The following is a 14,596-nucleotide window of genomic DNA, read 5'->3' as shown; positions in this document are numbered from 1 at the left end:
TATGAGTGATATGACCATATATGATCATGTTGATCCGCCTCCCCCTTCCCAAATGGCCAATGATGGGGGTGGGAAAGGGAGGTTGTCCCAGGTAGCCATTTACACAGCTATGCTTCCCATATTCTGCATGATTGTGCCATTTCTGGGGTTTCTCAAAGCCTGAAGAATGTTTCAGGGGGTTCTCAATGTAAAAATGTTGAAAAATACTGTTGTACAGAGGGGAGGACTGTGCCTGCCTAGACTCAGCAGGGTGATAGATCTGAAGAGTGAAGAGATCCCTGGTGTAGTATGATTAGAAACTGCCTTTAGAGACCCAGAGAGTCAGTTAAAATCTCAAGAGAAGGAGTTTGGATACTGGAAAGAGTATACCAGCCTTCTGGAAACCAAAAAAGTCAGCGAATACTCAAAGAAAGTGTGTTGGGATGTTTGGGGAAACTTTAGAACAAAAGCATGTCAACACAAACAGAACTGTTCCTCCAGGCCTATGGCTGAGGCCCAAAGTAATATCTGAATTATGCTGGGCCCCCCATTGAAGCTATATTGGTATGCTATCTAAAGGCCAGAAGATCCTCCCACCATCTACTTCTTCTCTCCTTTTTTAGTATGAGAACTACCAGAGGATGACCAAAATTTGGTTTCGATTTTAATAATTTTATCGAGATGCGATTGTATGATGTAATCCACCCTGAGTTGCATGAGATAGGGCGAAAAATAAGCTGAATGAGTAATAATAAAAAATCACTGCGAAAAGCTTAAGAAATTTTCATTAGCTTGAAACATAAATTCTATAGTCTGCGCATGTATTGGTTTTACCAACATGGAGTTACTTCAGAAATTACAACTGATGAATAAAATAATTAACTTTGAACATTAAAGCATTCAGTGCCATTTTCAGTGGTTTGTCAAAGAGCGATCCCAATCCTTCCCTGAGGTTCCAGCAGTAAAATATCATACTGGCACAGGGTGGTACAGCCAAAGTTCTTCAGGAAAGAAGAAGACAGATCACTAGGGCTGCTCAGTCAGAAAGGGAAAGAAAAGCAGAGGGAAAATCTTGCCTGTGAGGCAAAGAAGTGGATGGGGTTGTCATGGCTACAAACATAAAAGACTCCAGAACTGTAATAAGAAACAGCAATGCTCAGAATAAGAAAGGAATATTCCCAGTATTCATGAGTTTATATTTGATTTGATTATTTGTTTTGTACCAGTTCCAAACTAATTTCATAAGAAATTATATTTTTCCATTGATCCCCCTGCCCAATACTTACACAGCTTGAATAAAGACATACCTTCAACATATTTTCCAGTTTTGTCCTCTCCTTCAAGAGTAATTCATATTCGCTATTGCAGGACTTGATAATAAGGTCTTTTTCGGCTATGTCATTTACAAGTCTTTGCTGTTTGTCATCCCAGTGCTGCTGAGAAATATGAAAGGCTCTCTCGGTCTCATTCAGCTTCTGCTGAAAAGCTGTAATTGTTGCTATTGAGAAGAGAAACAAGGCGATGGACTCATTGAACTTAAAGCACTGCAAACACATTATTAAAGCCACCAGAAGTTATTTTCGTTCCTTTCTATCTAACAATACAATAGAAAAGCAACAAAGGAACAGTGATATTCTGGAGCTGCAGATTTCTTTCTATTTGGATTTGTACTGTAGATTTACTACCATTAAAAATACAAGAATCCACACAAAGTTCCTGTTCCACAGGTGAAAACCACAATGAACTGAAGTAGACAGTAGAAATCATTTATATAAAATACAGTAAATATGCAAGATGAGGAGGAATTTTTATTTGTTTTTGTTTTGACACAGCAGTACAAGACATGGTAGTCAGTCTTATAAACAAATCTTGAATGAGTTATAAACCCATGAACATTTTCAGTAGCCAGCTCGTCTACATCAGTCATTTGTGGCCTGAAAGGACCAAGTATATCAAGAGTCCCCTTGTCCCCACAAAGGTATCCCTTGGGTCTTCAATACAGTAGCCTAGAAACACCATTCCCATTGCAGAATGACACAATTTAGCTCTTGCAGGGTGACTTTGGGTTTTGGTTTATTTAATCTGCACTCTATAAAATGTCCTGGAGAACTCTGTAGGCAGTGAGCATGTCTCCAGGTGGTGAGTAAAACCAAATGCAAAAATAGCCCTTCTTGCTGCTGGTGTTAGTTGGCCTCCACCAGATAAAGCTCAGCACATTCTGACTGGCTCAGACTTGATGACTCAGGTAGGACATAAAGAAAGCCCTCAATGTAAAATGAGCAAAAAGTGACATGCGGTTAACATTTTGTCCAGCACAGCATTATGAGAAATGGAGAGCTGGGATTAGGCACACATTATTGATAAAGATCACTACCAGGAACATTGTGTTCTAGGCAATTGTGCCCCCTCCCCAAAAAACCCCCACTAAAGCCCTACCTCCAAGGAGCAGACAATCTTATTCTGAATATGGGAAGGATAAGGATAGAAATTCCTTTAGCGTTTCTGCCATAATGTGAATGAGATATATTTAACTCTGCTAGTATATTTACATCAATGCATGCAGCTTAGAAGCAAGCTTTCTCAAGGGGCAATTCCCTCTGATCTCACTGTAGCCCCACAAGGAATGCAAAGAAACAACACAACTGAGGAATACATTTCTCCTAGAAACGGGAGACCTGGAGCCACATGCCATATTTCTTGTACTGTTTTCATCTAAAAGAATTGTGTACTCTTCGTAATTGTAAATCATCTAAAGATCAGCTTGATCTAAAGGAGGGATATCTTTATAATAAGTAGTTCTGTTAGGGAATGTTGAGACACAGAATTCAATTTCATTTCATGACATCCTACTATTCCTACAAATCTAGAAAACTGTATTCCCTCCCACAGTGTTTTTAAAAATGTAAAAAAAAGAGAGATTAAAACAAATATCTAACATCCCAATCTTTAAACTGCCCGTGGCGCCACGGGCGCCACGGACTAAATAAATGGCTAAGGGGTTCTAAGGCGGGATGTGTCCGTGATGAGGAAGGGTCCGGATTGGACCCTTCCTCCGGACGGACAATCGGAGGGACCAATCGGCAGGCGCTGTGCGCCTGTCGATTGGTCCCTCCGATTCCCAGCCCCAGCAACTGCGAGCCGCGTGCAGCGCGGCTCGCAGTTGCTCCCTTTGCTCCCTTTGCCTCCGCAGTTGCTCCCTTTGCTTCGCGCCTCCGACGCGTCAGGCCGCCGCCCAAGGTAGCCCCCGGCAGTTGGAGCTCTAAAAGACCCGCCCGCAACTCAACATGGCCGCCGCGGACACGCCGAGGAGCCGAGGACACCCCGCCGCTGCCACCCGCCCTCGACGACGCCTCCTCACTAAGGTGCCCTTCCTTTCCGCGTGCTGCCCTGTCCCTCCCTCTCCCCCACATTCTAGCGCCCATTGTATTTCGTTTACAATGGGCTCTTTTCCTAGTCCAAACATATTCCTGAAGAGGATAAAGACAGATGAAGGCCACAAAAACCCACAGGGGATCCCTTCAGACAGTATGTCTCACTATACCACAAAGCAGACATTAAAGGACCAATCCCAGGCATTCAGAGAAAGAAAAGGAGAAGTCTCTAAGCAACTAGAGAGCAAAAGCATCAATTAAGACACAGCCTAGGAGAAACCAGAGAAGCAACAAACTCAGGATTCAGCACTGAGAGCAGCTTCAGCATCTACAGCTCCTAAATAACAAGAGCGTTTTACAACTATATTTCAAGTTGATCATCACTCTGGACAATAATAAAACAAGAATCAAAAGCTTAAAGCTTCCATGTATTTTACATCACATAATTTGTGTTCTGCTGAACACTGTTCCAGACCAGCTCTCTACGTGAAGATTTTGTATGCAGTATTTAAAGCTAGTTTGAAATAAATGTCCTATCCTTTATAATATTTGTGATGCTTTGCTGCAGGATTTCAGAAAGGCAGATCAAAAAGCTGTATGTGTTTCTAAGGAGTTTGCAAGTGATATCTTGCTTCCAAGAACAAGAACAGAGGTTCTGAAGATGAAGAATAATTGAAATTTCACAACCATTGTTTTCAAGCTTAAATCTCACTGAATTTTTTTAAGGTAACAAAATTGAGAAAAGCATGAAAGAATATATGCAGTGAGATAGAAAGCAAGCTATAAAGAAGCATTCTAGAAAACAAAACACACTTTTGATCAATAGTTTCATCAAATTAAATATTAGTTTGGTGGAGCAGCAGGAGGGAAACGGGTGAAAATGAGTGAAGGAACCAAAAGAGGGCCTGAAAAGCCATAATGGTGTCTCCTTTGTTTAAATTACAGCGACAGCAGTTAAAGCCTTGCAGCTCTAAACCTTGTCAGTTTATTGAATTGGGGGTAGCATGTTATATTGGGTGTGAACTTATGAGTGAGAAAGGAAGGGAAAAAAGAAAAAAAGCAAGATGAGATTAAGTGCTGTATCAACTCATGTCTCAAAAACTTTGTTCTACAAGTGTTTTAGTGATGGGCTTTAAAACTCTTACCTTGAAGTTGTTCAATTTGTTTGTTTGCTTCACATAACTTGTCTTCTGCTGAACACCATTCCAAACCAGCTTCTTTCCTTGAAACAGCAAGTTCATACTCCAGACTCTGTCTAACAGCCTCACCTTTCTCGACTGCAGCTCGCAACTTGGCAATCTGACTTAAGCATTTTGATAGCTGTGAAAGGAATTTAGAGACAGAGCTTAGGAGAGACAGCTTTTCTTGTAGGTATTTGACCCATTATGCACGGGGGTTTTAGCGAGCGTTCGGGGTGGAATGGCAGCGACTAAAATCACCGATAACGCACGGAGTCGGCTGCAACCGGCCGCAGATTCGGCGCACGCCGCCGAAAAAGTCGCGTTAGCGGAACGCGGAAGAAAGCGCAGCTTCCCGGGCGACCAGGGCGCAACTGGAGGCGGCGCCGAATTGACCGCGTGCATAATCGGGGAGGCCGGAGGCGGCGCGACCGCTCAAGCGGCTGCCGGAACGAACGGCGGCGCAGGCCGGGGGGAACCCAAAGGAACACGGACGGAAAGGCGGACAGAGAGCTCACAGTGGAGGGGGGCGAGGGGATCGTCGCGGCTAAGGATGGCAGAGAGGCCGGCCACCCACCTCCCACCCATTCCCAAAGACACACCCCAACCACAAACAAGAACGGAGGCGAGGTCTCTAAGAAAATACAAAAACTTTATAAAACAGTGTGAATTAACAAAGGACAAATATACAATACAAAGGAACTGGGGCAGCAAAGAAGGGGAGAGGCGAACTGGGAGTAAACTAAGGGGAAGGGGAAACATGCTCCCTCCCCCTCCGTGCCCGACAAACCCGGCAGGACTGCGCCTGCGCAGGCTGCTTCTGCCCTTCCTGGCCTCCGCCTCCGACGCTCGCCAACACAGTGGCGCGCCCGCCTCGCTTCCCCTTAGCTCCGCATCGATGCCTCGACAGCCGCCGCTCCGGGTTTTGCCGCCGTTGCGCCCCGTCCCGTGCATAACCAGTTTGCTTCGCTTCTTCCCCCTCCGCGTTTTCCATGTGCCCCGAAATCGCCGTTTCGGCGGCCGTGCATAATGGGCCTTAGACAATGCTCCCCACACACTTACAGGCTCCAAATAGCACTCTTTCTGTAATTTACTTGTTTCATAGGTAGCCACATCGGTCCACACAATGTAATATTTTGTAACTATACTAGCTAGAAAACAATATGTGAGCTTGTAAATTCTCCAGAATATCATCAGGCTGGACATTTTTTTAAAAGCTAGAAGGGGTGTGTGTAAGAGCTCTGACTTCCATGCAATAGGAGCCTAATTAGGGATTAAAACCAGTTTCCTGAAACTTTGTATAAAGTTTATATAGTATAACTATAATTATACCTTCATTAAACAAGCCAATAGTGGAGTTATCAGTCCTCTTAAGCATTCTTTGATGTGCATATAGAGCAGCGGACACACAGGTTTGTAGCAATGCAGTTTATTGGGCTCAGTTTGAGGTACTGGCCATTACATACTAATCCTTTAATGGCCTTGACCCTTCTTATTTGTGGGTCTGCCTCTCCTCCTATGCAGTGCCATGACAATTTTGCTTCTGTCAGTAGGGGCTTCTGCGGGTGCCAACCTGCAAATGGGCAAGATCAACAACTGTCCCTACATGTGATTTCCGTGTTGTGGCTCCTGCCTTGTAGAATGGCTCGCCCAAGAAGGACAGGAACCTCCCACTTTCCTGGCTTTCCACATACTATGCAAAACTGAACTATTCAAAAGGGCTTTTTCTGCATAAGTCAGTACTGTACAAAATGGCTTTACAAACGTACTTAGATAAACAGATTAAGGACTGTGGTCTCTACTGCTGTCTTTAGCTTATTGTAAGAAGGATCCTATTTTTATGTAATTTCTGTCCTGCTTGATGTGTTATGCTAATACTTATGTTAGGCTTCAGGTCTTTCTGCTGCTTCCAGGCTTCTAAAATCTCAATGCAATGTCCCAGTTTTGCGACTATACTGGCTCACTATGTGCAATCCACTCTGAGTTACTGAAAGGTGGACAATAAATAAAAAAAACAAAATAAGGTAAATAAATCCAGTCCTAAATTATGATTTTAAAGTTTGGTTTTCATATGTTTTACTTATTCTATTTTATATATCTATACTGTAAGCTGCCTTGCATTCTATAAGGAAGAAATGTGGCTAATAGATATTTTAAAGAAATGCCAAGTCCTTTAGTAACACACATCATATTATATTAAAAGTTTTACATGAAGGTGAAGCACTTACTTCTTCATTATGTTCAGCAGTTAAATCCAGTTTTTCTTTCATGGCTTGATGAAGTTTCCTTCTCAACTCTTCCTTAATATCCATGTCTGATTCTCTGCTATTGGACAGAGGTGTCGTTTTACCATGCCTGCTTCAAAATACAAGCATTTTAACAGTGTTATATCAGTTCTGATATTCAGTAGCCTTGATAAGTATAGCTAAGTCCCACGCAGCCTTCCAAAGAAATATGGCTAAAATGCAGCAATTAAACCAAGAACATTACAATACCATTTAACAGACTCTCACAATTATTGCAATTTATTGCACATTTATCTGTCACATGGCAATGATTATCCATAACATTTTCAGTGCCCTATATTATTTTACAATATTCTACACTGTATGAACCTCCCACTCTTCTAGCAGTAATACAATATTTTATTTTACACCCTTACACAGAAAAATCAAAACCATCCCAACTTCTCGCATGTGTAGAAAAATAAACATTTTACTACCTACAAAATGGAGCTTCAAGTTTTCGAGATCAGTTACCATTCAAAAACTGAACAAACATCACCCACAGACCAATTATGTGCACTGGCCATAAACAAAATGGATAATTGAAAAATATCTGACATGCAAAAGCAAATGCTGACAATCTATTTAGGCAAGTGTCATAATTCAACATAATATTCACAACATTATTCTCGGATTTATTAAGGTTTATTCCTCTTTGAAGAACTCTGACCAGTACGTATAGATTCCTCACCCACTCTACTGTATCCTGACAGCAAGAATTAGAGTGACAGAAATTTTGAAGGAGGACACGATCATCTAATGGAACGAACCGTCATTCAATGAAGTGAAGGCCAACTCAGAAAGACTTTAAAGTCACCATTCACCAAGTGGTTGTCTGTTTCCATAGGGACAGTTCCTATATTATCAGCAATATTGTGGCAGCGGCGGCTGCAGGAAGAAATCATGCAGTGGGTCCCACCCACGTGATCGACTTTTATCAAATATTACTAGGAGCAACATGGGAACAGTCACAGCTGGTAACTTATGAAGCAGGCCATATTTCCAGCTAATGGCAAGCAGAAAGAGAAGCTGATTGATTTGAAAAGAGCCAAGGGATAAACAAGTGTATATCAGATGAACACACAGCTTGCAGTTTAATTACTGTAATATTAGTGTTATTGTAAGATGAACGTACACAATTACCCTGTCTGTTTTAGACAGTGAGAACTTATTAGAAGCCAGCTATAAATTCTACCTCATCGTCACTTGTTCAGCTGGCATCTCAAATAAAAGTAGGAGACAAAAGAAAAAAAACAGAACAGAACTGCACCTGGATCTGGTCCTACTCTACTGATGTTACTATGGCAGCTACACCCAAAGGAATGATGAAGAAAAGGAGAGCAAATAAAGAGGAGAGTCGGGATAATAGATGCAGTGTTTTAAATACTATTTTAAAAAATATTTTAAGTGAAAGCTAAAATAAAGAAAATTAGATATGAAAAGTGATCATACAGATCATAGCATCCACTATACATCACAACAAAGGGAAAACAGGGCTGTGTCCAACCAAACTTGTGTTATTAGAATGAAGAAGTGTGTGATGTCCTTGGATTCCCTGCCCTTCCAGACCACCAGCCCATTCACAAAATTAACGAGTGGGGGTATTGCAAGGAGGTGGAGGCGGCAGGGAAAGATCAAGTCTATGCATGGAGTTCCATTGACAGTATTTGTGAAAAATAACATAGGTCCAGGGACTTTTGTTTACAATTTATGCCTGATTGTAGTTAAAATCTATAACCGCTGTGTACTAAAAGAGAACCGGTTTTATTATTTCCCCCCTCCACAGTTATCTTGTGGAGAACCTGTGAGTTCATGTCCTAATATTCCTGAGCCTTTCACTGCCCAACTTACACTATGCCTGTAAACTGGGAACATTAATAACCTGTCTCAGGTTGTTATAAAGTGAATATTTGAGGCCAATACAATTATTTGACCGTCAAAAAACCATTAAAAACCAGTTTATCCCTAGGGTCTAAAGAAAAAGGCTCTATATTTCAAAAATATAATTCCTGTGGTCACACATATAGACAGAAACCAACACAAAGAATCAAGCCAAGATACTCCATTCACAAACATGAAGCCATTGTTAGGAGTTAACTGCCCATCCTGGACAGGATGCAGCTGTCAGTAGCTCACTCCGCCAGGAACCTGGGCGTCATACTGGATGCCTCCCTCTTCATGGAGGCAGAGATTCCAAGAGTAGCACGGCTGGCATTCTACCACCTGTGCCAAGCCAAACTACTAGCGCCCTACTTGACCTGGAACACCTAGCTACAGTGATCCATACGCTTGTGACTGGATTTCTGAAACTCATTCGGTACAGGCCTACCCTTAACTTTGATTCAGAAACTACAACTTGTTCAGAATGCATCGTGGAGGACCCACATCCAGGCCCCACTCCAACAACTGCAGTGGCGACCAGGTGAATCCCAAACCAGGCTTAAGTTCTTGGTAATCACCTATTAAGGCCACACATGGTATGGGTCTGGTGAACCTGAGGAACCACTTCACTGTCTATTTCCCACAAAGAGTTCTACGCTCTGCCACTTCCAACTGGCTGGTGATCCCTGGCCCTAACGAAGCACACCTGACCTCAACCACGGCCAGAGCTTTCTCTGTTATGGCCCCCAACAGGTGGAATGAGCTCCCAGAATAGATCAGGAGCCTGCCGGAGCTAACTCAATTCCACAGGGCCTGCAAAATGGAGCTCTTCCACCAGGCATTTGGTTGAGGTTGACTGAACCAATAACTATATACTAGGGCCCCCAGAACTTCCCATCTTCCTGAACTGAATCCTGAACTGACCAACTCTTGGGGTTATAGTTAATATATGTTAGTTGCTATGTTATATCAGTTATGAATTATTAAACAACCACTGTTATTCATTTGATATTACTCTGAATTATAATGTACTTACCTTGTTTCCTGTGTTTTATGTAAACCACCCTGAGCTGCAAGGGGAAGGCAGTGTATTAATATAATAAACAAACAGACCGTGGTTCATAAGCCAACTTTAGATCTCCATTTTAAAGAGTTAAATTCACTGTGGTCTAGGACTGCTGGCCAGTGGCTTGCAGCTGTAAAGTGTTGGAGGTGGGGGCACCAGAGACATCAAGGTGCATTAAAAAAAATTTTTTAATCAAACTGGATTTTTAAAAATTTAAATCACATTTTTAAATTTAAGTCAGATTTTTTTAAAAAATAGAATGCTTTTGGAGGAAAAATCTAGCTAGATTTATATTTAAGATACATTACCTTGTGAAGGTTATTCGTACTGAAATATGGATTAGTAGTTTTAATTATTTATCACGAGGCTGTATATTCATGCAATGTTTAAATTTTGGGGTAAAGGAATTCCATTAATTCATTCACAATGTCATGCTCTCCCAGAGGTTTCTATAAGTTTATTTGTGGGATTTTTTCTATCTAGAAGGTATTATTACACATGCGTGATTTTGCAGTTCTCAAAACAATGAATGCATGTCTGCAGAGATAACATCTCTTCAAAGCAAAAATGCTAAAACATACAGAGTTCAGAAAAACACCTTAATACCATTGGTCATCTAATCCAACTCCTTGCACAATGCAGGAACTCACAACTACCTGACTACCCACAGTGGTCCCAATTTCATGCCCAAGTGATTCCCCCAACAAAAATCTCCAGAATCCAGCTTGGCCTGGAAGAAATTCACCTACCATTCTACAGTGGTGATCAGCAATTCCCAGGGTATGCAAGGAAAGGCCACAAGAGACAAACATTGACACATCTCTTCCTGCCCACCCACTCACAATCTGCCTAAATTCATAAAATCAGCATTTGTCAGATGACTATCTAGTCCCTGCTTACACACTTCCAAAGGAGGAAGAAAAAAAAACACACCCCCAAGGAAGCCTGTTCCACTGAGGAACTGCTCTGTTAGGAACTTTTTCCGGTTGTTTAGCCAAAAATCCTTTAATTAATTTAACACATTAGTTCTCGTCCATCTTCTATATGACAGCCTTTCAAGTATTTGAAGATGGTTATCATATCATCCCTTAGTTGCAGTCTCTCTGGGCTAAACAGATCACGTTCCCTAAACCTTTCCTCATATGAATTGGTCTCCAAACTTCTCACCATCTTTGTAGCCCGCCTCTAGACATTATCCAATTTGTCTACATCTTTGTTCAGTTGTGGTTCCCAAAGCTAAACACAGTACAGGGGTAGTCAACCTGTGGTCCTCCAGATGTCCATGGACTACAAATGCTGGCAGGGACTCATGGGAACTGTAGTCCATGGACATCTGGAGGACCACAAGTTGACTACCCCTGCCTTACAGTACTCCTAGTGAGGTCTAACCAGGGCAGAATAAAACAGTAACATCACTTCACGTGATCCGGACACTAATTCTTTTAATCAGCCCATAATCTGTCTTTTTAGCCACCAAATCACACTACTGACTCATGTTCAGTGTATGGTCTACTAAGACCCCCAATTCCTTTTCACACGTACTACTGCCAAGACAAATCTTGCCCATCTTACAATGATGGATATGATTTTTCCTACCTAAATGCAGAACTTTGTTTTTCACTATTGAAATTCATTTTCTAGCCTATCAAGATCATCTTGTATTCTGATTCTGCCTTCTGGTATATTTGCTACCCTTCCCAGTTTAGTGTCATTTGAAAATTTAATCAGCACCCCCTCTATTTCTTCATCTAAATATGTTGAACGACACAGGCCCAGGACGGATCCCTGAGTCGCTCCACTCATCACTCCTCTCCAAGAATATGGAAAACCATTCATAAGCAACCTTTGGGTGCGATCTATCAAGCAGTTCTTGATCGATACCACATTTTACCAACTTGTCAATAAGAATATCATTTTGAACCTTATTAACCATATTACTTATATCAAGGTAAAATATCTCCACAGCATTTCCCTGATCTAGCACGGTAGTAACTTCCTCAAAAGCCATGCTGACTCAGTTCAAATTGCATGCAGACAACTCAGTCCCTACCTGATGGGTCCTGGGAGTGTGCTGCCAATAGGGAGATACCACACTGACAATGAAGCCAATCAAATTTCACTCTGCCAATTAGGGCCAATCAGTGCAAATTGCACTCTGTCAGTGAGGGCCAATCAGGTCAAATTGTAATCTGCCAATGAAAGCCAATCAGTTCAAATTGCATGCATACAACTCAGTCCCTACCTGATTGGCCCTTCCCTGGGAGTATGCAGCAAATTGGGAGGGAACACTTTGCCAATGACGGCCAATCAGTTCAAATTGCATTCTGTCAATGAGGGCCAATTTGCTTAAATTTCAGCAGACAGAGCACTCCTTACCTGATTGGCCCTTCCTGGGGGAATACTGCTAATAGGGAGAGAACACTCTTCCAAAGAGGGCCAATCATGGGGCTTATCTGTTCTCTTCTTCCTGCTATTTACTGGGTGGAAGAAGTCTTGGCCCCTCTGAAAGGTCCTGTGGCTGGTAAGTTGCTCCATTCTCAGCTTCTTCCCACCTGCCATCTCCCCCAAGCAAAGGAGGAAAATCAGCTGCTTCCTTTGCCTCCTATGATAATCTCAGATTTCAGCTCTCTGCTGGTAGGAAGCACAAATGAGATACAAGGGAGGCAGAGATAGTCAGTATTACAAAAACAGAATGCTAAGGAACAGACAGAATGCAATGAATGTTTTAACTCATTCAAGTAAGTAAAGGATTTTCTTCAAGCAGTCCGATGGCATCAGCAGAAGGAGGCCTGGCCCAAACTTTAGGAGACGTGGGGTGGGCGGGTTGGAAGGAGGTGGCACCCCCAGCCTTTCTTGCCTAGCCTGTCCTTTTGAAAATGGAGATGAGTGTGAAGGGGGCAGCCCATCACCTTCCCAGAGCAGCCTAGCTTTTGGGAGTGGGGTGGGTGAGAGGCAACCTTCTCTGGCCTTGCCCCCCCAGCCTGGACTGTGGAAGGTGTGGAGGAAGGAGGCATCTCACTGCAGCCTTCCCTGCCTGGTCCAGCCTTTGGAAAATGGGTGTGTGGGGGGGTAGCAGCCCCCCCCTGCAGCCTTTCTAGCCCAGCCTTTGGAACATGTGGAAGTAGTAGCTCACCTTTGGAAGATGTGGGGATGGATGGTAGGGACAGTGGTGATCTATATAGACACTTTTGTATGTGTGGTGGTGGTAGGAGAGCCAGTGTCCCTCCAATGCAGCTGTTTTCTTCAGGAGAACTGATGCCTTCCATCCCACATCTCTTCCCTCCCCCCTCTTTCTTTGTCTGTTTTTCTTTCTCACTCTCATCTTCCTGTAGGTTTCCAGGCCCCACCTGGAAGTTGGCAACACAGTTGGCTGCATGTTGAAGTAGTATGGCAATTAGAGTCTGCTAATCTTTAACAACTTCAGTACACTGGATCTCAAGACTGAGTGAGAGCAAGGGGAGGAGGGCCAGAACCCAGGAAGGTCACAGCTCAGGTGTACTAGTGCCTGTTGTATTCGTGAGTCTAACAGGCTATGCCCCTAGTACATTTTTTATTTTGAGGGAGTGGAAAATGCCATGGTTGTGTCTATCTTTCAGCAATGACAAAATAACATTTGTACTTTCAGCTGGTGGGATCCAGCAGTCTTCCCCATTCAGCCTTGCCATGGGAAAATATGGGAGGTGGGAAGGAGGGAGCCCCCAAACAGCCTTCCCTACCCAGCCTGGCCCAGCCCTTGGGAGATATGAGGGGTAGGCAGGAAGGAGGCAGCCCAACACCTACGGCTTTACCTACCTGGCCTGGCCCAGATTAAATGTACATTCCCAAGTGAACTTGGTTGAACATTAATTCATTCCATGTATCCCCCCATGTTGTATGTAAACCTCCCTGAGCCATATGGAAGGGCGGTATAGAAATCAAATCAATAAATAACATTCTGCTGATTAACCTTGTGCCTGATCAAATTATATACAGTTGTATACAAGGCTCTTCCTACATTTCCTCTTGTACTTTTTGTCTTTTTAAAATACAAATGGGTTGTTATTTGTCAAAGTAATGCCACTTATGAAACATGCACAAAGCAATAACAGAGCAACTATATCCTAAACTTTCACCCAGCCAGTAAACTACTGTACAACTTAGCCCTACAAACTAATTCAGATTGTTTATTCTATTTTAAGTCAAAGGAAAAGTCAAGTAGGACTAAGTCTAGCAAATATGATCTTCAAGCTCTCCTCTAGGAACCTTAGAGCTCCCAGAAAGCTTAGGGTGTTCTCTTAAATAACAGTGGTGCAGTGGCAAGGATACTGCAGTGGTTAGAGTGCTGGACTAGAGGACCCACATTTAATTCCCACTGTGCCATGTAAGCTTGCTGGCTGACCTTCAGCCGACAAGGCACACTCAACGTAATCTATCTCACAGGGTTGATGTAAGAATAAAATGGAGAAAGGGAGAATGTTGTAAACAGCAGGTTAGCATTAACTGGCCCAGTGGGCTTCCTGGGGGAGTACAACTGTATTTGCTCTCAGACACTAGGTTGTTTACCTAAGGAGATGCTAAACATTTAAGGCAGTAAAAAAGTAATGCATTTGAAAGCCATTAACGTATCACTTCAGGTGGGTAACTGTCTTAATCTAAAGCAGCAGAACGAATTTTAGCCCAGTGGTACCTTAGGATCGTTTTATCTGACTCAAAATTTTGTTATTTATTTTATTTATTTTTGTATTTATATACCACACTCCCCTGAGGCTTGGGGCAGTTTATATAAAAACGTAGAAATCAGTAGATGGAACTTAAGTTTTTCATAATAATAATATTAATGTTAACTATAACAGAGAT

General features: G+C 42.5%; 1 protein-coding gene across 9 annotated transcripts in view; it reads right to left on the bottom strand.

The window, feature by feature from the left end:
* The window catches only part of CCDC171 (coiled-coil domain containing 171), a 164,363-nt gene that overhangs the window by 148,018 nt on the left and 1,749 nt on the right, over positions 1-14,596 (bottom strand). For 3 of the 9 annotated variants that reach the window (XM_077345126.1, XM_077345119.1, XM_077345121.1), the window contains exons 2-5: positions 9,731-9,764; positions 6,757-6,886; positions 4,496-4,670; positions 1,287-1,477 (exon numbers count right to left, since the gene is read on the bottom strand). In XM_077345126.1, coding sequence (XP_077201241.1) covers positions 1,287-1,477; positions 4,496-4,670; positions 6,757-6,840 — 450 coding nt within the window. In that variant the 5' untranslated portion in view covers positions 6,841-6,886; positions 9,731-9,764. The remainder of the gene's footprint in view (positions 1-1,286; positions 1,478-4,495; positions 4,671-6,756; positions 6,887-9,730; positions 9,765-14,596) is intronic. The other 6 variants (XM_077345127.1, XM_077345122.1, XM_077345125.1 and 3 more) reach the window with 3 other exon arrangements.

The sequence above is a fragment of the Paroedura picta genome, chromosome 7 (genome assembly GCF_049243985.1).
Source record: "Paroedura picta isolate Pp20150507F chromosome 7, Ppicta_v3.0, whole genome shotgun sequence".
Taxonomy (NCBI): Eukaryota; Metazoa; Chordata; class Lepidosauria; order Squamata; family Gekkonidae; genus Paroedura; species Paroedura picta.
This window is presented reverse-complemented; position numbering and strand designations above follow the sequence as displayed.